This window comes from Tyto alba, unplaced genomic scaffold (assembly GCF_018691265.1).
Source record: "Tyto alba isolate M040663 unplaced genomic scaffold, T.alba_DEE_v4.0 Super-Scaffold_40, whole genome shotgun sequence".
NCBI lineage: Eukaryota > Metazoa > Chordata > Aves > Strigiformes > Tytonidae > Tyto > Tyto alba.
In genome coordinates, this window is record NW_024881316.1 from 18,768,720 (window position 1) to 18,791,716 (window position 22,997).

Genomic DNA, 22,997 nt, shown 5'->3' on the forward strand with positions numbered 1-22,997 from the left:
TGACATGACTCCAAGAAGAGTCTAAAAGTTTCAATGACAAAGATTTTCTTTCCACTTCAATTCAACTGACAGGAGTATGAATATAACATAGATATTATTCCACAGATACTTCCATGGATATTTATATTGCAAATTTGTCCTTATTCCACTGGGGATATGAGCATGATGGAGAAAAAAATGTATTTATCAGTATTTCTTTCAGACAGTGTGTCTACGAAGCTCCACTTGTTACAGTGATACAAATGATAGCATTATTAATGTCAAGTGGCTAAAAAAGTCTCAAGGGATAAACCAGTGATACTACTCTAGCAAACTGGCTGTTCATATTATACAGGCAAAACCTGCTTACAGATGTAATGCGAACACATACCATGGGAGGACATTAGTAATATATTATGTTATTTATAACTACTCCTTAAGAAGCTAAAAACAATGGCAACCACATCACTAGTATTTATAGCAAGTATTCAAGTTGTCAGATGGATTTTGAATAATGTCCCAGTCTGGGACACGGCATTGTAGATCTTGGCTCAGATTCCTGGAGTGGTAAGCTGGGAGATGTGCAGAGCAGTTAAATATATTCACAGTTCCTGCATCCAAACCTGGTTCTCAATGAGATTAACTGACTCAGTATAGCACAAACAGTGACGGATAAGGGAATTCAACTTTTTCGGTATCTTTTCATCATCAGACAAAGCCTAGTCTCCAAATCAGGTCTGGCTTCCCCTCTGTCATTCTAGCAAGAACTTTCTGTATAGCTAAGGAAACAGCAAGCAAAACTGTTGTGTGACACCTACTTTCATGATTTTGATTAAATAAATTCAAATATGTTTCTATCATTTGTGCAAGATAAAATGTTCAGTCATCATTTTCAAGTTCTTCACTTGTGAGTATGGAAACCTTCACTCCCCCAGGCAGAGACAACAGCTGTCAGCAGCCGATACTGTTAGCTTTAAGTGTTTTCAGGCTTTCTTTATACAGCACTGCAGATTAACTTGATTATTTCAGAAATATCAGATGTTACATTTCTGTATGTGGAATGAGTTTGAGAGACACTGATAGCAACCAAGAGTCAATGATACAAAGTCTTTTAAATATAAACTTCATGACTGGTATCTCCATGCACAGTGATAACTGAATCCAAAGCATTTTATGTAAGTGTTGTTAAAAAAGAATTACATATGGATTCAAACAATATAATGTTATATTGCCTTGTGCAATTTTACTTCCAATATGTTTTAATGACAGTTCCCATGATGATAATCTATGATTTCTTGAAATACTACAACAGTTCAGTAAATATTTCAAAATATAAAGGTTTGATATTTTACACTTTCATAGTGCCACTATGTCAAATATGTTCTAGAGTTCACCAGATACTTGGTATACCTTACTATTCCTAAAAGGTTTATGGAACAAGATCCCATGTAGTACAGGAGATCGTGTAAGACCAACACAGAAATGTCCCCAGGGCTATGGAAAGAAACACAGATGTGTTTTTTCCATGCTGTCAGCATATATGTATGCATGACAGAAGTATACGGTTCACCTTTACAGATAGGCAGGCTACAAGAGAATACCTCTTGGAATACCTAAACATAGTTTCAGTTCAGTTCATGTTAAATGTTTTCATATTATGCACATCCACTATTAGTCAAAAATAGCCTGATTTATCTAGCATTAAATTATAATAACCTAAAACCGGAAAAATATTTTTATGGTTACAGTGTGCATAGAAAGCCAGATGACACGAAAAGTGTCATAATTATGTAGTCCATTTCACTGCAATTTCAGTAGACCCAGCTAGACTATCATAGCATTTTTGTGTCAAATACTGACCCTTTACTCTTTTGGTAAAGTTGCTTAAAAAAGCTTTGCTGTATGGTTTTTCCAAATCCTGTATCTGGATTCCAGCCCTAATGCCAGTCATTCCCCACAGAATTTGAACAGTCAGATTCAGATCCCTCTGTGAGATGCTCTCTATCTTCAGCTGCGATGCTTTGCAATTGGAGAGCCAACAGTATCCTGCATTAAAACCTGAACCCAGGTTGACCCTCAGCTAGGTCAAGGAGGAAACAGGAGTGGAAGAGGGGGATAAATAAAACTGCTGGCTTGATTTTTGCACTTTTTTTTTTTTTTTAAATCTTGCTGTTCAAATCATGCTGGTTGGCCATTTTAGTATTCCATTGAAAAAAATTCCGATTTTCTGCCCTCTCATCTTGGTTTAATATAGATAAAAATAAATTTAAATTTAAAAATAAATTAGGCAAAAATAAGGTTTATTACTGGGTGTGTCCATAGTGTTAGCTCAGGTTCAAGTTTGAATGTGAATGCAATGATCAGGATTATCCAGTATTTTTAGACACAGATTCATGCTCCACCTCAAATATGGACCAGATCAATTAACTAAGTAGGCAGTGAAATCTGGCAGAGAAAAAAAGTGAAATTTTAACTCAAATTCTCTATCACACAAGCCGTGCAAGTGATGCATGACTCTCACCCAAAAATGGCTAACAGATTGTGTATTTTCCTTTTCAGAAACTAAGTCTCCAGGCCTGGCTTTATCCTGCCTCCAGAAATACTCTCTTTTCCAGCAGATTATCCAAACAGGAATGTATCTCATCTACACTGTGTTGCTTTAATCCCCATGCATGTTTCAGTTTATCGCATGAGCCCTCAGCAGAAATGTCATAGAACCTACCACATCCTTACCCACAGCTCTCCTGACTAACCTGAAGGCCTAAGAACTCATACCTCACCTCAATGAATCTTTTTTTTCTCTCCCCATCATCTTGTGGATGTTAACTCTCCAGGCACACACATTTTCTAAATCCATCACTTTCTTTACATAAAATCTGAATCTCATTGCTTAACCATCCTGCCAAAAGTTTGTAATTTGACTGTTTCATTGTCATTCAGTTTACCTCTCTTCCATGAATGCCTTCTGGTCCTGGTTCTCCTCTATCTCCTTTTTCACCCTAAAAGAATGAATATTTATTTTATTATATATACAAGACAAATACTAACCCATGACACATTTTAAAAGGAAAAATATTTTTAAATTCTGTTGTGTTCCACATGAAGTACTACATATACATTGCTGGCTGAAAAAGCAAAACCATTTCTTACATTCCAACATAAATTCTTTCCAATAAATGCCTCTAAAAAATGTCTGGTGCTCTGAGAGCAATAGTTCTCTGTACTTCACAGTGCCATTTAACATCCATAAAGACTTGCCACAGAAAAATATTCTTGGTTCTCACAGTGCTCTGAGAACATGGTGGTGAAACAGAAATTTACACTGGGGAACATTTCGTTTTGAAAATGTTAACACTGACAGTAAATTAATTGCTTTCATTCTGAGACTGCCTTTTAACAACCAGTTCTTGGTTTAAACAGCTGATAACAGAACTGTTCTTAATATTACCATTTGTCTTTGACTCGTACTGGTATATGCTTCACTGATTGCATCTGAAAAATGGAAACAATTTTTGCTCTGAAAATTTTCTCACAAGTATGGATATGAACAAGTATGAATCAAAAGAAAAAAAAAATGGGAAGGATCCTTCAGAATCAACTATACAGGCTGGTTCCTGTGTTTGCTCATGAAACATTGACAACAAGCACAATATTCTTTGTAGGATACATGAAAGGATTCAGAGTTCTGTATTATCTCTAACTACTGTGCTATACTAGGTAACACGTATTTCATCAAAGTGTACAAAATACACCTGCTTAAGAATCATAAGTTAAGGCACAATGTCTTCCAGAACCAACAAGTCTAAACAGTTTTATAATTGCATCTGTCACTAGACTGAACTTTGTCAAATCATAAAAGTAGCATAATCCTGATAGAAGCGTGAGGACTGACTTTGCTATAGAGTCCAAGCTCTTCACAGCGACCAAAGAAAGCGAACAGTCCTGCAGGGAATTTCCATTATCTCCAGGGGACTACATTTGTCTGAGCAGAACCTATTCACTATGTGGGCATCATCTTCATAATCCTGCTAGGTAAATGGTATTTAACTGAGATCACTCAGCTAACTCCATTTTTGACACAGTCCTGATTCAGAGCTATTCCTCCAGTGGCAATGACAGGAGGCATTTCATCTAATAATTGGTTTTGCAAAATGAGTTTCTATGAGCTTTCTCAAACAACTAAAGCCTACTAAGAAATTTGCAACAGCAAACTGTGAATTTAATAGTCCCATGCACTAGATGGCTTTGCTAGTTAATTTTTTCCATTTTAATACATCTTGCTGATAGGAAACTTAATTATATGCATTATCCTGAATCACACTGTTTTTTCCTCAAGTATTGCTTTTCAAAAAAACCCAATGAATTAAACCACATAATTCATTTATTGCAAAAGTAGTTATAGGAATTTAACACTGGTCATTTTAGTACGCTTGAAGTGTAAAGTCCTCTTTGTTGTAGTAATTAGGGCCTTGGTTGAGGTAGTAATTTTCTTTCACTGTCCGTTTAAAAAAATAACAGTTAAAGTCCAAACTTACTACTCTTTTTTAAATAGCTCACTTAAACTATTAGAAGAAACTGCAAAAATGACATTTTACTTTGCATCACTGTGACACACTAGACAGTTAATACTGCTTTCAGGATCTTTCAACTAGTATCAGTTACACTGCTACAGTCTTGCAACAGCTACAGAGGTACAGTCATATATTTAACATAATATCTCCTTAACTGAATATATTTATAGAAGACTTAAAAATCATTCCAATTTACGGAGCTGTTTTTTTCTTCTAGTATTTTCTTATCTGCTTTCACACTTTAAGAGAAAATGATATAAATATGTACAGATTTGCTTCAGAAGTAGTAGCATCCTGTAAATTCCTTGATGTGTAGGTGGAAACCTAAGGCAAAAGTATCTTATCATAATTTGTTATGCAACGTCTACATTTATATAAAAACCTTAGGAGGGAGCCTAACCTAAAAGATAACCCTCCCATCGCCCTCACTTATTATTTGCCTTGATGTTAGATGAGCAGCTTGTGTTGGAGACCATGCCTTTTGCTTTGACAGCAGGCAGACAGTAACTTTAAAATGCTGGTGGGCATTTTGAACACTTACAAGCGTGGTCGGTGAATGCAGGGAAGAAAGAAAATCTCCCCTCCTTATGATTTACAAGATATTTGGATTTAAGATGCCTGTCAGTTTCTTAGGCAAAATGATGAAAAGCACCCCCTGTTAACGAGCCTCGGACCTCTGCAGAGTCCCAGGAGCCATGGGCTTTCTGCCAGGTATGCGATTCTGCGATGAAAGTATTCTGATTTTTTAATGGAGTAAATGATTTGTCCTCGCCAAGCCTGCTGTATGGAATGCCTGTGCCCTCTGTGAAGCCAGAATTCAAACAAAACAGAGGTCCAACTTATACAATTTATTCTCATGAGAACTGAGCCAAGTCACGCTCATTTCTGCCTTTATGGAGTGCACTATACTGCATAATTAACAGCTTCAAATCTAGCCAATTTGCAGAATTGCTGAAGCCACTCTGCAGTGTAGAGGAGGCTGCTAATAATCATTGTGGCTTACCTCATAGATTAACAACAAAGAGAGAAAAATGTGGTAATGCCATTTTATATCTAATGTTCCTGACTGCTTATATTATATTCAGATGAGACAATTAAAGACTATTGCAAAAACAGGATGAAAAAACTCTGGAAGTGCATGCCTTGTTTATTAGCTCGCTAAAATTAATCCAGTATAACACTGAATTATTTGTATTTCTTTGGGTGCATTCTGCTTTCAATTATCTAATGGAACAAGCTGATGGGGTTGCTCCAGTACAACCACTAGGAGGGATTCAGTCTGCTGTGTGCTAACAGCAGCGACACTGAATTCAGTGGTAACATTCTTTAATTAGAGCCAGGGGTTCACGCATGGCCTCTGCAAGACAAGACTACCAGCCTTCAACTCACCTGTCCACTTTAAGGCTGCCTCATTTTCCTTGCATACTACTTCTTCCTTATTATAAAGGCAATGTAATGTATTTGGAAATAAAATACATTCATAACTGAAAATCTACCTAAAAAGGTGAAGTCTCTTTTGCAGCGCTGCCCTGTTGATGATACTAATCACTAATTCCTGATATCCTTTGTTCCAAGCATTTTAAAGTACCACTGTTAACAATAGCTGAAATACTCTCCAAAGTATGCAAGCTATACAGTGTCACTAACTCAGGGTGGTTACCTTATAATTTTTAACCTCTGAAACAGTATGATTTTACCCTACATATCTTTAGGATAGTTACGGCTTTTTTTTTTTTTTTTAAAAACACTCTGCTGTGTTTTGCTACAGCTGTGTCTCAGCAGAATACTCTATGTGAATGTTCTTTTCCTGCAACCATTTCTCCACAGCTTCTTTTAAACTGAACCCAGCTCACAACTTATTGATTTTTCCTAAGTAAGTTATGAATTTAAAAAATCATCATCTTCAGTTCAAAAAAAAACCCCTATGGTTCTCTTGTTTTTTGATGATAGATGTCTGGAGAGCTGGTGTTACGAAGGCTTCCATCCCGCTAACATTCTTGACTGACCTGTAACCTTTCCACTGAATGTGGGACAGTATGCTTCAGGAAAGCAGCCATACTCAGGGTGGAGCACCTCAGGACTGCTGAGACACTATACCGTTTAAAGGAAGTATAAATCAAGGCAGACTAATGATCTTGTCTCAGTTCAGACTGGCTAGAACTGTGCAAGGAATCGAAAGAGTGACACAAGAAGTTTATTTCCAAACAGGCTGTGACCCTGTATCACATCAGACTATTACTAAGCAGGGTCAGAAAGAGAGAGCATAAAACATTGAAGAACTACACTTGTATTTCACTGCGATGTCACTGCGAAGCCTGTGTCTTCCCAAACCTACCCATTTAGGATATTCATACACAGCAAGAAGGCAGGTGATCACAAAGCTTCATAGGCATCCAGGAATTCAGAGATCTCAGCAGAAACACTTATCAAGAAACTGTGACCAAAAAACTTCTGATTCCAAACTGTGCCGTTGCCATCTTGTGAAAGAGCCCCAAACAACAGGTGTCATGCCTGACCAAGCCATATAACATTTCAGGAGAAAGATCTTTCCTTCCTTCTTCACTTACATAGACTGAGCAATACTGAAGATGTTCATACTGGCTAACTACTGCTTAGTGTCACGCATCACGTTTTTAAGCAAGCTCTAAGCATTTCTAAGCCAGAGAGCCTATCTAAAGGCAAACTACCACCTCAGCTCAGTCCAAAATCTTAGGCACAGAATGATCTGAAGTCAGGCCAGCCTGTGGCTCCAAAACTGCACTGATGAATTGCCTTTTCCTGTCAGCAGGAACGAGGCAGCTGTCCATTTTTATTCTTTGTAGAAAAGCTTAAAAATGCAAAATGACCTTGATCAATCAGAACAGTGATCAAAAAAGATCAAGTCCAATAAATGTTACAATGTAGTGCTCTACAAATAGAGAAGTCAAATGCACAAATAACAAGTAAAGAAAAATCCCTTTAGTACTACTGCAGAAAAGGAGCTGAGGATTATCATGAATCACATAGTGAGCAGGACTCTGTAACACAAAGCTATTTTTAAAAGGCTAAACTTCATTCTCCATTTGCCAAATGCAAATTGAAAAAAAAAAAAAAAAACCAACAAAACAGTTCTTCTGGTTTACTTGTCACTGATAAGAACAGTGAAAAACAGCATCTAGTTCAGGGCATCATATTTTTATGGAACTTTGTCAACTTTCAGGCCTCTTCTCGTCTCCAAATCAGAATGAGAGAAAGTTTGAAAACAAAAGTTAGGAGGAAAGAGTGAACATAGGATACGTCAATGAATCTCAAATATGGGAAAGAATGCTTTAAATAGGGCAGTAAGTTTTCCACAGTAATGATGCAAGTTCTGGGTTTAATTTATAGCCAAAAGAATTTAGGTCTGGGGGGAGGGAGAATTTGAATTAGAAAGGCAGAGAAGTACTGTAACAATCCACCTAAGAATAGAGCAAAATTGCCTTAACTGTAGATTTTGCCTGAGAATGCTCTAGATGGACAGACTCTAGACGATACTTCATCACATGTGTGTCTTTATGGGTGTGAGGCAGATAGAGCCCTGTACACTTTTCCAGGATAACATTTCCTCCAGACTGCTCCTTGGTTCTGCTGTGATCGTGCTCTCTCATTCGTGCTTCCTCATACAAACGTTAAATGTACCAACCAGGAATGAGGCACTGTTGGACTTGCTACTTTCAAACCAAGAAAACCTGCTTTGTAGTACCTCAGTTAGTGATAGGCTTGGTTGCAGCGATCACAATATTGTGTAGTTTGGGATCCTTCTGAGCACTCTGAAATGAAGCAGGTGACTGGGAAAAGTCAGCACAGATTCACCAAGGGCAAATCATGCTTGACAAACCTGATGTCCTACAAAAAAGTAACCTGCTCAGTTAATGTGGGGCAAGTGGTGGACACTGTCTATCTGGATTTCTCCAAGGCTTTTGATATGGTCTCCCACTGCCTCCTCCTACAGAAACTGATGTGTTATGGTCTAGACAAGTGGTCTCTGTGGTAGGCAGTGAACTGGCTGACAGGCCACACCCAGAGGGTGGTAACAAATAGCTCTTTATCAAACTGGCAACCTGTCACAAGTGGGGTCCCCCATGGATGGATATGGGGTCCAATGCTGTTTAATATCTTCATAAGTGACCTGGATGATGGGATCAAGTGTACCTTGATGAAGCTTGCTGATGCTACCAAACTGAGTGAGGAAGTGGACACACTTCAGAAGGGAAAGCCACCCTGCAGGAATCACAGAATCATAGAGTGGTTTGGGTTGGAAGGGACCTTAAAGTTCATCTAGTTCAAACCCCCCTGCCACGGGCAGGGACATCTTCCACTATACCAGGTTGTTCAAAGCCCCGTCCAACCTGGCCTTGAACCCTTCCAGGGAGGGGGCAGCCACAACCTCTCCGGGCAACTTGTTCCAGTGTCTCACTACACTCTCAGTAATGAACTTCTTCATAGTATCTAATTGAAATCTACCCTCTTCCAGTTTAAAACCATTACCTCTCATCCTGTCACTATACTTCCTGATAAAGAGTCCCATCTCATCTTTCCTGCAGGCCCCCTTGAAGTACTGGAAGGCTAGTATAAGGTCTCCCTGGAGCCTTCTCTTCTCCTTGCTGAAAAACCTCAACTCTCAGCCCAGCATCACAGGGGAGGTGCTCCAGCCCCCTCTGATCATCCTTGTGGCCTCCTCTGGATCTGCTCAAGCAGGTCCATGTCTTCTTCTGTTGGGGGCCCCAGAGCTGGACACAGCACTGCAGGTGGGGTCTCACCAGAGCGGAGTAGAGGGGGAGAATCACCTCCCTCGACCTGCTGGTCACACTTCTCTTGATACAGCCTGGGGTACAGTTGTTTTCCTGGGCTCTGAGTGCACATTGATGGGTCATACTCAGTTTTTCATCCACTAATACCCCCAAGTCCTTCTCAGGGCTGCTCTCAATATACTCATCACCCAGCCTGTATTTGCATTATTTGCCCAGCTTGTACCCAGGAAGATCCGGATAGGCTGAAAGAGTGGGCTAACAAGAACCTTATGAAGTTCAACAAGGACAGATGCAAGGTTTTCCACCTGGGAAAACATAATCCAGGAGTGCAGCACATTCTGGGATCTACCTGGCTGAGGAGCAGCTCTGTGGAAAGAGACCTCGGGGTTCTGGTGGATAAGCAGCTCAATATGAGTGAACAGTGTGCTGTAGCAGCAAAGAAAGCCAACAAGATGCTGGGTTGCATCAACAAGGGCATCACCAGAAGAGAGAAAGAAGTCATTACACCACTCTACTCAGTGCTTGTAAGGCCACACCTGGACTACTGTGTTCAATTTGGGTTCCTGCAATACAAAATTAGTGTGGACAGGCTGGAGAGGGTCCAGAGGAGGGACAGAAAGATGATAAAGGTACTGAGAAGCCTGCCATGTGAGGAAAGGCTGAGAGAATTGTGTTTGTTCAGCCCTGAGAACATTAATTCAAATGCCAGCAATATACAGGGTAACCGTAAGACAGAGCTGTTTGCACTCTCACCATGCCATTATCACCAAGCACAGTGACTGATTAGTATCAGTTCAGAGATCAAGAACGACAAAATAAAAATAAAACCAAGTAACACAGATGAAACAGGATTAGACATATAAACATATTCTGAAGATTTAGCAACCTCTTTAGACTGAAGGACTGTATCCACAATCGATCAAGTCATGTAGTTTAGGAGTACTTTTACATTCTTCATGAAAGCTAAACTCACATTGAAACATCAACAAACACCAATTCCTAAAATAGTCTACTAATTCCATGGCACCCTGGCAGGCAGTAAAGTGTCCTCAATTATTGCTTTATGGAAATCTTTTTCTTACATAGCCTACAGAGCTCTGATATACTTGAGAACTAAGCCTTCAGAAGATTCAAATTCTATTCTTTCACATCTAGAAAATGCCACAGCAGGGCTATCAGAAACACCCTACTGAAAACACAAGTGTACAATCCTTTGATCTCTTAATGCGTTCCTTACAGATCTCTGAATCTCACCTTTGTCATAATCTTCAATTTAACCCTGTCTTGTGGATATCTAAAAGACTGCCAAACATTCCCTGATGCTGACCAGAGCTAGCAGTTAAGATCATTAATGAAATACTAAAAGGTATTAAATAATACTGTCATAAACAGAAAAAATAATCTGTGTACAACAGTACATAACATACAGTTTCACCTAAGAGACTTGTTAGGGTAAATTATAGATAAAGACACAGTTTCGTCCTTTCTGTTGATAAATGTTAGCCAGAACAAGAATAAAAAATATTGAGATTTTGGGTAACTCCTGCTTGCTATGATTTATACAAGACTATCCACAATCTAACATTTAACTTTGTTATTCAATAATAAATGGTCCAAACTAATGTCCTCAGGCTTAAGATGCTCACACTGTCTTTGCTTTTTGCCACATGAAATTTAGATGTTGTGCTTTGCAAACGTTGTTCTGTATGCTATCCTGCTATGGCTCATCCTGACATCACTTTTTTTTTTTTTTTTTCCTTTCTTTTTTCTTTTCTTCAAACCTTTCAATGTCAAGGAAACAAAGCAACCATAATCAACATCCAGAACTCCTCTCTTTTTGGCAATTGTTTGATCAGATATTCCCAGACTTAACTTGAAAGAAAAATTCCTAACCCAAGATTATTTTATTCATAAAAATCAGAAAAATAATACAAACTAAAGCATGAGCTATCTGAAAGCAAAGTTTCAGTCTCCTAGATAATATGTATTTTTAATATCCACTTGAATATATTAATACTCTCTTCAGAGAAAGGACAATCAGTCAGGTAAAAAGTGTTTATAAGGAAAAGTCAACTAAGCTTTTTCATGTTGATCTTGACTTGCAAATGCTACTTGGTATTTACATGCAGAAGCTTTAGTGGATGTAAATAGCTTTCTAAAATAACTCAAAGCTTCCCCTAAAAAATCAATATGATGTTTATTTCAAGAATGTGCATCCACAGAAGTAAATAATAGAATATATTTTAAAGATTGAAAAAACACACTGTGAATAGTAATGGATACTCTATTCTTTACTTGCTCCATCTGGGTGAGTTCTACAATACATTCTATATATGGAATAACACTTCAGTTTACAAATTGGTGTATTGCACATCATTTATTGTGCTATGCCTTTCCTCATAATCCAAAAACCTTCCAAACTATAAAGACTCATGAATTCAGTTGGACAATTCATACATGCAACTTTTCATGAAGAGGCTATACAGGGTACATTCAAGGTCCAGTCTTCCTCTCTTTCCACAGTGTCTCTGGCTAATCTCATCCGCAAATATAAAATCAACAGTAATTTCTATGAGTCATCCTTTACACTTCTACTCCAGACTTGCCTCCTGTCCAAGAGAACATCTTAACTTCCCAGTACCTTCATGCTGATATCTAACCATTTGAATGAGTTTTAAATGTTTCTTCCAACATTTTTTCCTTAAGAAAACTTCCTCTTTTGTCACTGAAAAAACACTGATTCTATTGGTCACCAAGAACTGGAATAATCTTGACGTGAGTCTCTCAGATACAATCCACATCCAGATCACAGAAATAACCTTTTCCAGCTACCTACAGAGCTACCGCTTTCATCCAGACTCGATCACACTATTTTCACAAGTTCTCCCTCATCCTGCTCTCACCCACCCATTAGGAATGTCACTGCTAAAACTGTTCATCATTTACCTTCTCTTCTGCTGGATCTCACGCACACATACTTAAATACATGGAAACCTAAGTACTAAGCCCAGTGCACAACTTGGCATTACAAGGCTTACATGAAGTCATACCATTTATCCCCATTCAATAACCTCCTCCTTCAGGTCAATTCTTCTCTGGTGTGACGAGCAAAAATCTACACAATAGGTGAAGCATCATCTTTCATATTATTTATTTTTTAATTAACCAACCAAGTCTGGTTGTTTTGCAGGTATCCATCTTTTATCTTAAATCTTATACTTTTAATTGTAATATCTTTGGGATGAGATAAATGGTCTGCTTTGTCTTTGTACTGTGCCTAACACAAGGGAATCATAATACATGCTCTGACTTGCAGAAATGCTTGAGCTTTTACAGACTTTTGCTATTACATTGTTCATGAACTAAAATAATAGTTGAATTTGGCTCTAAGTTTCCAGCACCAAACTCCACGATAATTTTGAATTTAGATATCTTGCATACCTACCAATAGATTAAATTCTAAAAAGAAAAAAGCTGTCCCATTTAATGAGCATATTATTTTTCCCTTTCTTAAGTAAATACTACAAATGTATTTGAGTTTCAGCTACAACTGTTTAAAATTCTGTCTTTTAGTGGGGAGGTTTCTGTTTATACTGGCTTAATGTTAGTGTTGAATGAAGATTTTTCCGTAGGAGGAATAAATGAGTTTCATTTTCAAGGCTGGTCTCCTAAAGCAACCTAAAGCCAATCTGTTCTTGTCAACAGTTGACAAATAGTAATGCTTTCATAGAACGTAGTATTTTTTAGACACCCATGCTTACATGGTTTTGGCAGGCTATTGCTATTGTTATTTAGACTCTAAAAGATATTCTGCAGATGGTTAAAGCAACGTCAAGTGTTTGTGCAAGCTGATGGACTGCTATGTTTTTTTCTGCAAAGGCTGCATCTCTAGCTTTATTTCTGTCACATGAGAACCAAAATAATGGCAGTTTCTGTAGCATTGACTATTTACTGTGTTCATCAGACCCACACAGACAGCAATATCAGTTACCTCTATTTTCTTAGACTACAGTAGGTAGTTTATTAAAGTCATAGAAATGCATACTTTAGACCACAAAATCGAGGTTTCAATAAATCTCTCATGGACCCTGGTGCAATCTAAAGGTGTGATGTGTTCGCTCTTCTGATGGATATTTACCTGAGAAGCAGGCTTGATCTGTGTTCAAAATAAGCACCCCTTGCTCAGTCAGACCTCTCTAAGGCCAGTTCAAAACACAGCCAGAAAAGCAGGAAATGGTTGCCTTCTGCATAAAGCTTAGTTAGATTTTATGCAGGAAGTTTTCTCTCCTTCTGAGAGGATCAAAATACACAGCTCCCACCTTCTTGGCAACTGTTTATACAGCCAGCCCATAGGATACTGTGCATGAAAACAATTGTCATATTTCTGTTCCAGATGGACCACTGTGCAGTGAAGTCTGAAAAATCAATGGGTCTAGAACAAATAGGTGAGAGAATGCTCTGCAGCCTACTGAAGGGAAGGAAGCATCTTTAGAAAGGGCATCCTGGGAAATTTGAACTGTATCCACTGGCTGGCTATTGACAACAGAAGCAAGTTTAAGTTAACACTGGCCTTCAGTAAGTACATAAAACTCACAAAATGTACAGGGAAAATTCTTGATCTGTATACAATATCTGTTGGCCTCACTATACGAGGAAGATCAATGATATGCTCCCTGTAGACATCTAAAACAATTCAATCTCCACTTACTGTGACAGAAACTCTGAACTTCTGTTGTAAATTAGCTGCTCTTCTAAGCTAGCTTCTTTGGTTTTTAAACTTAAATTTAAGAATACTGAGATGGCCAATGAGTGTGCTGTACAAAGTAGCAGCATAAAGCTGCTGATTGTGTTAGTTACATTAGGCATATACTTCTGTACAATTTACTATTCTTTAACTTTTGTGCAGTTCTTTGATAACAGCTTTAATATCCTTGTGTGCCTGCTACATCAGGTCTTCTTCAAAGTAAGTATTTTCTAGGTATGTCTACAGTAGCAAACAGTGGGGCACAACAGAAGAGGATCTATGGAGCAAACATTGCAGAGTACTAGATGCTTGCATTATTATGTACTTTGTTGGAGCTATTCCAAACCTACCCTGGAGTAGCTTAAGTCTGTTTTCATGAACTCAAGAGCCATTAGCAACTGCAGCATGTTAGGCTTGTTTCTGGAGTACATCTTTCAGTTTAGCTTCACCCAGAAGGAATCACACTGTTCTTCTCCAGACCAAAAAGCCATCTATACAAGAGTGCAGCACCTTCTGGTCATTAAAATACACCTATTCTTCTGAAATGCCTTGGTTGCTGAAGAAAAGCCAGACAGCAGTCTGGAGAAACAGAATCTGCTGTAATATAACCCACTACTTTTTTTTTTTTTTTTTGGTCAAATGAGTTCCCTGATTTATCTTCTTTACTGGGCATCACACAAACAGTTTCAATAGCAGTGTACAGGGACACTGGGGCAATGAAAAAGCAGCTGTAAAGGAGGAGATGGGGGAGGAAGACTGCTTTTATCATTGACAGTATTACCTTAACAAACATCAGCTATAGCTAAGTGGAGGAAAAAAAAAGTGTTTTGGAGATTTAATACACTTAAAAACCTATGTTGCTGACTTTTCAGTAGTAAGCATCCACATCTGCCTTTTCAGGTTGTGGAATGCTTCCCCTGCTTATACTCACATGTCAAGTTTTATTTTTGGTATATTAATGAACAAAGGTTCTGTTGTCTCCTGTTCTACAGTGACCAATGTGAGTAGCTGTTTCATTGTTTCTTCTTTTATCACACACTGTTCATTAATTCTGATCCTTATCCTAATTGCAAACAACTCTCACTCAATATTCCAAGAGCCCATTTTGGGAGCCTATTGACTTAAGCACATGTATTTCATCCACAGATTTACTTCTTCACATTCATGCTTATTTTAGAAAGATCTCACATAAAAAGAATTTTTAAAAAGATCTCACAATATGAGGCTAAACTATAAAACCCACAAGCCTGAATAAGCATATACACAATTTATGCTAAATGATGTTTTCCAATATTGCAGCATCAATACTGTTTTATTAGATTATCCTATTGCCTCTTCTCATTAGATACCTGTCAGTACTCACTTTTTCATAAAGAATAATCCCCTGCAACAGTGCATACAACATAATCTCACTGATAGTAGCAGCTGCAGTGTACCGATGGCCTCCTTGCTGTGGAGACCTGCCAGCTCGGTCTTACAATGTCTCTTTGTTCAGCAACTCCCAAGAACTGCCCCCCATTTGAAAGAAAGGTGATTCGCATGTCATGAGCTCTATTCAGTTCACTGTGTTAAAGTAATACACTGCACCTGCCAGCAAGGATTCAGTTGTGCTTGCTCTCTATTGCTGTAATGCTTTCTCCCTCCAGAGTTTCCTTTCTGGCTTAAAGTTCTTGGTATAGAAAGCTTTCCTTTAATAACTGCACTGTGGTAAATCAAAAGAATTAAGTTAGAAGTGATTTAATTTAGAAATGTGCTACTTGGTATGTTACTAAACATTTTTGTGACTGTATTATATTTCTTAGAAGGGGATGACTTATTCTAGTACACACATAAATATTTATGTAAACGTAAAAGCGTATTAGTTTAAATGTGCACTTTCAACTGGAAATCAAGGAAATACACTCACTCAAAGTTAAACCTATCACCAGATCTGGATAAAGAAAAAATATCCCACCTAGACTACACTGTCAGAAAATATTGAGAATTACAGCCATATATTTTAACTTCTAGTCCTGGCTAACTGTAGGACTGGATCAATGATACAACCTGAAGTTATCCAGAACCCATGAGATCTGTAAGGAGCTGAAATACTCATGTTATGCTACACTGTAGCTACAATGCTTCTCACAGCACTTCCTGCTAAAGACAACCCCTTCCTCAAAGATATGCAAAGGTATTAGTGAAATGTAAACAGCCTTTGGAAAAGTAAAATAGGGAAAGAGAATGGACAAATATGTGTATGGGTGGGCATCTGCACAACAGGAACAGTAAATTATGACCCAGAAAAAAAGGGAAGAGAGAAGGCACAGATAATCAAGAACAAGTAACAAAAATATCAAGCAGATTAAAAAAACCAACCAACCAACCAAACAAACAAAAAAACAAAACAAAACAAAACAAAAAAAAAACACAAAAAAAAAATCCAGAAACAGTGATAAGAGAATAAGTTTGAACAAAAATGACTGGATGTTGAACTTCAGTCAGACCTATTCTCTGAGACTATCTTGTGGGAACAGTCGTATGATGGGCTATTTCCAGGCCTCTCTCTAATCCAATTGAGGTCACATTTAGCTTGCAAATTAATTCTATTCTGGCATTTCTTATCTTTTTACTCAGCAATCACCTTTTTAAAATTCAGTCTGTTCAGATTAATAAATGGCAAGCAACAAAAATCATCTGTCATAATGAATTATGAGGCCTTTCACCAAAGATCATCTGTGGAGTCAAAAGAGGGAGTATTTTAGTTCACAGCAATAAGCTTTATTACTTGAGCTAAAAGACTAGGTTGCTGCAGCAAAGGATGACCCCCCTCTCTTCCAGTGAACCAAAAGCACAGGCGGAGTGTGGGACACCTTCCAGTCATTACAGAATACAAACAATTCACTAGACAAGCTGATGAAAAGCAAGGAAACCAGAAATTCTGTATTCTACTTTTGACTTTAAAGGCGGCTAAGATTTACTACTTAGTAAGATCCAGACATCACACCTTCTGGAAGGCAGCGCAGTCAAATGGAAGAGCTTTCACACACTAGAAATTTTGCTTTTATTCCCATATTATTACTGATGTACTCCACTCTGGCTTCTGAATTGCTCTCAGCCTCTTCCATCCGTCTCAGAAATACACATACATATGCCACCCATTCTTCTTGTTTTCCCCAAGGAGTCCACTAAAGGTCCATGCCCATCTCTACCCTCTCTCCTGTACACAAGTGCGTCAACCCAAGCCCCAGCATTCACCCCACAGGTGCTACACAACCCTCAGAGCTGTTAAATGGAACCTGGGACCTCAACATGTCTATGTAGAGAGAGGATGATGCTGTACTCACTGCCAGTGGATATTTCTTTGTGCCTCAAAAATATTTTCTCAGATGATAAATGTGCTGCACTCCCTATAGGTAAAAATTGTTACATTAATTTTAAATTAATTACCATTTATCAACATTGCCATTCAAAAGGTTTACAGCCTTAGCTGTTTCCAAACTAGTACATCTTTTCTAGGAATCCATAGTGTTAATGTTACCCAGTCATCCATGTCCAGATATGTCCTCACAGAAATATCCAAGGCGTCAGAGAAGTAACTGTTACTGGAAGCAGTACACCCAAAAGACATGGCACTGTGTTCATGCTACTAAACCTTACATCTGAACAGAGCACCCATTAATGAAGCTGCAATGCATCTGTTACCCCACATAGCTCATTCAGAACAGGCTTGGTTGCTTCTGCAGAGCACTGCATGTGCTTTCTTGCCTAGAGCTCCACATCTGGGCCTACCATGCAAGAGGCTTCCTACTTTGTGGGAGCAGTTGGGATCTGGGGAGCTTTGTGGACTGAAGTAAATTGTACTCAATATGTGCAAATGGCTGTTTTCAGAGTTTAGGATTACACCAAACCTTAGTGGAAAGAAATCAGACTGAAAAAGATATCTTTCTAATGCCAAAAAAAATGCACCTGTCAAATATTGTATTTCTCACACAAGGCAGAAAGAGCTTGAGAGCTTACACCAGCATTTAGGTATTGGCAGAGTCACTTCTCCACTAATCTTGTTCTCAGTAAGACATGAATTGTTAACACTCAGACCTCATAAGTAAAACCATTTTGAGGTACATGACTAAATCTGGTGATGATACCAAATTATACAAGATAAAACAGATGAGGATGAACTGTGACAAAGTCAATATGGGCACGATGAAATGAAATGACATGGCAAAAGAAGGACAAATTAAATTCACTGTAGGAATATTTAAAATAATGAAGACAGTAAAATCCGTATGTAGCCATAACATCTATGAACACGATCACAGCTTCCTAAATGAAATGGCTGGTCAGTTCAAAAGGACCAAGATCTTGAGGCCACACTCAAAGCTAAAGAGAAGGTAAAAAAGGAAGTTCCATATTAGGAAGGCACAGAGAACAAAACAAAAAATCTCATTCTAATATTATATACACTAAAGTTCTATGCCTCTGCCATCTTTAAACACTGTGACAGAACTCAAAAAGATCCTGAGGCATTCAGTAAGGATGAACAAATACAGAATAGTCTTCATAGTAGGAGATACTAAGGAAGCTGGTATTCTTCAGTTTGGAAGAGACAGCTCAGGTATGCATGGTAGATGCTTATTGATGCTTGATTGATACCGAAAATGAAGAACAGGAATCTTCCAACAGAAGAAGTAGGGGACACCAAATTAAATTAAGAGGAAGCAGGTTCCATGTAAACAAAAGGAAGTGGTTCTTCAAACAGAAAGATAAACAGCATAATTCCTCACCACAGGATATTGCAGATGCTCAAAGTTTACATTAATCAAAGGGAAAACTGCACTCACTAATGGGAGAGATGTCCATTGAAGGCTACTAAATTCACTGAAACCACATCTGGCTGAGACTGCAGTCTCAAATAAGTGGAGGCTGGAAGAGTACATGGGGAGAAGCACTGTACTTGCTTACTTTGTCCTTATGCTTTTCCCTGGGCACCACTTCTGGCTATCATTAGAAGCAGGATGTTGAGCCTGATGAACCTTTAATCTGACCAAATGGGAATGTGTAAGTAAATTAAACAGTGATAAAGGCTGGGACCTGGAACTTGGTCATCTATATCATTAAATTGACAGACCCCAGCTGTGAAGGTCTCTTGCAGACATTTAAATGAGTCCAAATAGCATTTTCCCAAATTATTCCCAGGTACAGTTCAGAAGTTATCATAGGCTAGGGACTATTCCCAACAGTCAGTTTTGATTAAGCCTGTTTCAAAGGGCAAGAGTATTAAACAGTATGATGATGGCCAGATGAAGCTAAATACCACAGAACTACAGGATAAGAACTGGTAATGTTGAGTTTACTAGGATAAATGCCAGCGTGGCTGCTTTTATTACAGGTAGAGACTTCCTGTAGAACTAACAATATTTTTTTCCTTTTCCCCTAGAGTATCTATGTACAGGTGTGTCTCTGTGACTGTGTATGAGCTTCTTGGTAATAAAAATAATTCTGTCAAATAAAAGCACTTGCATACCTATTCACTGAGATGGTTGTCTTGTAAACAATGTTTAACATCATATGACTTGATTAAAAAAATTCTAAAATGCTACCCACAATGTCAGAGCAGAACAACTGTATAAGCAAAGCAAAGAAAAACATTCCCTTCAATCCCAAAGACAAAAGGTGCAAATAGGTGACTAAACAGTTAAAGATGAGAAAGAGAAAACTAATACTTCCCTATATAGCATTAGGGGACAAGTATGAAAAAACTCAGTTCACATTTACATCCAGCTAGTAAAGCATCCAGTATTGACTGCATGAAATAGGATTTAAAGGACTTCAGAAAATCTTCCCCCTGCCTCAATAAACTATCTGTATTGATGCTTAGGAAAGGTAAAGAACTGTATTTTCAGCAAAGTGGCACTGACTCCACCACCATCCAAACTAGGAGATTGGACCCTTAGACTGTAAGTCAAAATGCATATTCTTCTATTACTTCAGAAAGCATTCATACTAACATGTCTGTGCATGCAGTGGCCATGGTTACATCAAGATCTGCAGTTTACTGAATTTACTCTTCTTTTGTTCAGACTGAAGCATGTCTAGCAGAATCTACAGCTAACAAATAGCAGCACTGTACTAATACACAGGAGAGTTACCAATGGCTTCTCTTAATTGTAATTTTTTAGTGTTCTTAATTATAGACCTTTGAAGTGCATGACTCTCTTCTAACCATGAATAATAGCTTCTATTTTTCAAGTAGACTGGAAGCTTCCTCAGTACTTGAGCTGTCTTATGTGGACCAGTTTAATCACGAGACTTACAGTATAGACGTAAAAATATTTGAAAGACTAAATAATGACTAAATTTAAGTAGCATCTTAGGAAGGAAAGGTGATTCCCTCTTCATTTACTTATGCTTATTTAAGAAAAGCATATTGAAGACTGTGAAATAAAAGACTACACCTGGGGACACACTGGAAGTTTACAGCCTTGAGTGTTCTGAATGGATGAAAGACAACGGAGTGTTTTATTAAGTGTGATAGGAGGAAGTAGAAAGTGTTGAATGTCCAGGAAATCTTCTTGACACTAAGATCTATTAGGAATTTTCTTCTAAAGGAAATAGAGGAAGACCTATTTCCTGGGATAATTCAAATTGTACTTCACAAAATAGTAAATATATACAAAGAACATCCTGCGTTTAGAATAAAATGAAGCAGATGACAATTTTTTCTACATTTAGGCTGGACAAGCCCCAGACTCTTTCTCTCTTCTCATTTGTAAACACAGTCAAAAGCACAATCAAAACATACAAAAAGTAAAGATAAAAGGATGAAACTTTGGAAACAATGAATTACTATAATTACCGTTTTACTCTCAAAGTTTCCCTTAGTCAAATGCATGTAACTTTTTTATTTATATAATTTCACTGAGAAATATCAAAGAATTGCAGTAAAATTTTACCAAAGATCAAGTGTTTACAAGTGCGTATCACAGCACACATACTGTTACATAGCTCAGCCCCAATAACATCTGATTTTTAAAACTTCTATTTCAAGTGTGAGATGAGAGGGGAATATTTTTTTATAAAGGAAAGCAACCAATCATGGAAAACTACAATTGAAGAGTCCCCCTCCAGAGCACAGCCATCCTGCTACTCCATCACTCACAACTTCTGAGTCTTCTGAGATACCGACTACTACTGCAGGTTAGTGTAGGTAACAGCATACCTTACTTGCCTCTGCGAGTTAAACAGAAACAGAGATTTTATACTAGTATTTTGAAGCAGCTGAGCAAGGCAAGGTATTTAGGTTTCTCACCTCTGTGAAATCACTATTACCTACTAGTGACAATCCAGTAATGTTTGCTCAGCTATAATTAACATGTGAATGTGTTGGCTTTTCTATCACCAATATTCCAAATAAAATATAGATTTGTTCCACACATGCTGCGAAATTATAATGAAATTTATACAGTGTTCAGGTTCCATGTGTCCCACAATACTGAATTCTCAATGTTCTAGCTCAATTACAGAAAGAAACATATCTGTGAAGTATACTACAGCAAATACATATTCTAACCAAGAAGGCAGACAAGATGAAAGAAAAATGGGGGACCTGAGTGACCAAAGGAAGCAAGAGCCAGGAGATAAAATAGAATGAATTACAGATTTAACAAGGGAAACAGGCATCTTAGAGGTTATTTGTCTGATTAACTAACAGGCTTTGGGTCAGTTCCAACTCCCAAGTGATGCACGTACTTAAGTATCAAAATAAATAATAATAAGTAAGATTTCAACCTCTGTAGGTTTAAAGATCTCAGACCTAACTTAGAGTCCATTTCTTGGTTAAGCTCGTAACAGCTGCCAAGCTCTAAACCTTGCAAGTGCCCACTCATCTGAACTGAAGCACATAAACATCCTGCCTCAGCAAATTAAGAAGCTACAAATTACAGTACAGGAGATGACTGCTGGAGAGGCGTTACCTGAGAAACAGACAAAACATTTATAATTAGGTATTGAAATTTCAGATTTTTTTTTTTTTTTTTTTTTTTTAAATTGCTAGTGACAATGTATAACTAGATAACTTCCCCTCAGTTGCAGCAATTAAGCAATTCAAACCAGCTGGTGCTTGAGCTAAGACTCTGCCCTTTTTCTTTGGTGGATTTTGATTATCTCTATTTAGAGTAAACTGACAGCCATTAAATGATGCACCAAATAGCTTTAAGTGTATGTTTTAAGAAAACCTGGTGCTTCTAAATTTGTTGTTAGAATGGAGGTCCATTCTGTGGACCTTTATGATATCAGGGTTTCCTCTGTTTTTAAAATCTGTTATTTTGTGGGTTCTAAGGTTTTTGTTCCAACTTGGAGGCTTGTGACTTGCTCAAAGCAGGAACATACGTAACCTCACCACACTGAAATTTCTATATGTCTCAAGGTCTTGTTGGTGCATTATATAGCAATTCTCTGCATGCAGTCCTCTGTATCAACCTATTCATATTTTATTCATTTTTTTACCATTTTGCATTTATACTATTCCCCAGAGGTATCTAAACCAGGATCAAAGATCTCTGATTGTTAGAACTCTGTCTCAGAAACTCCGTCTACAAGTTGATTGGAAAGGCAGGTTTTATTTTATGTGTCACTGATTTAGTATAGTGCCTGGCTCTCCTTCACACTGAATTGTCAAAGACTGATACTGGTTTTATTTTTCAGAAAATAATTGCTTTACATTGGTACACTGGGAAGAAAGCAGTGGGAAAAAAACAAAACAAACAAAACCAGAAATACACAGAAACTGTAAAAATGAAACAAGAGGATTCACCTTGTAAATAAAACTGTATTTAGAAGATGCAGGGACAGAACTTCAACTATGGGAACTGCCACAGATCAGGTGAACAGAGCTGTGATCAGACAACCAAACAGCTTCATGGCAATTTTAATACTAATATATCTTAAGATTAT

General features: G+C 37.9%; 1 protein-coding gene across 3 annotated transcripts in view; it reads right to left on the reverse strand.

The window, feature by feature from the left end:
* Positions 1 to 22,997, reverse strand: part of COL19A1 (collagen type XIX alpha 1 chain) — a 177,702-nt gene that overhangs the window by 76,594 nt on the left and 78,111 nt on the right. For all 3 annotated transcript variants that reach the window (XM_033002791.2, XM_042803595.1, XM_042803594.1), the window contains one exon: positions 2,925 to 2,978. In XM_033002791.2, coding sequence (XP_032858682.2) covers positions 2,925 to 2,978 — 54 coding nt within the window. The remainder of the gene's footprint in view (positions 1 to 2,924; positions 2,979 to 22,997) is intronic.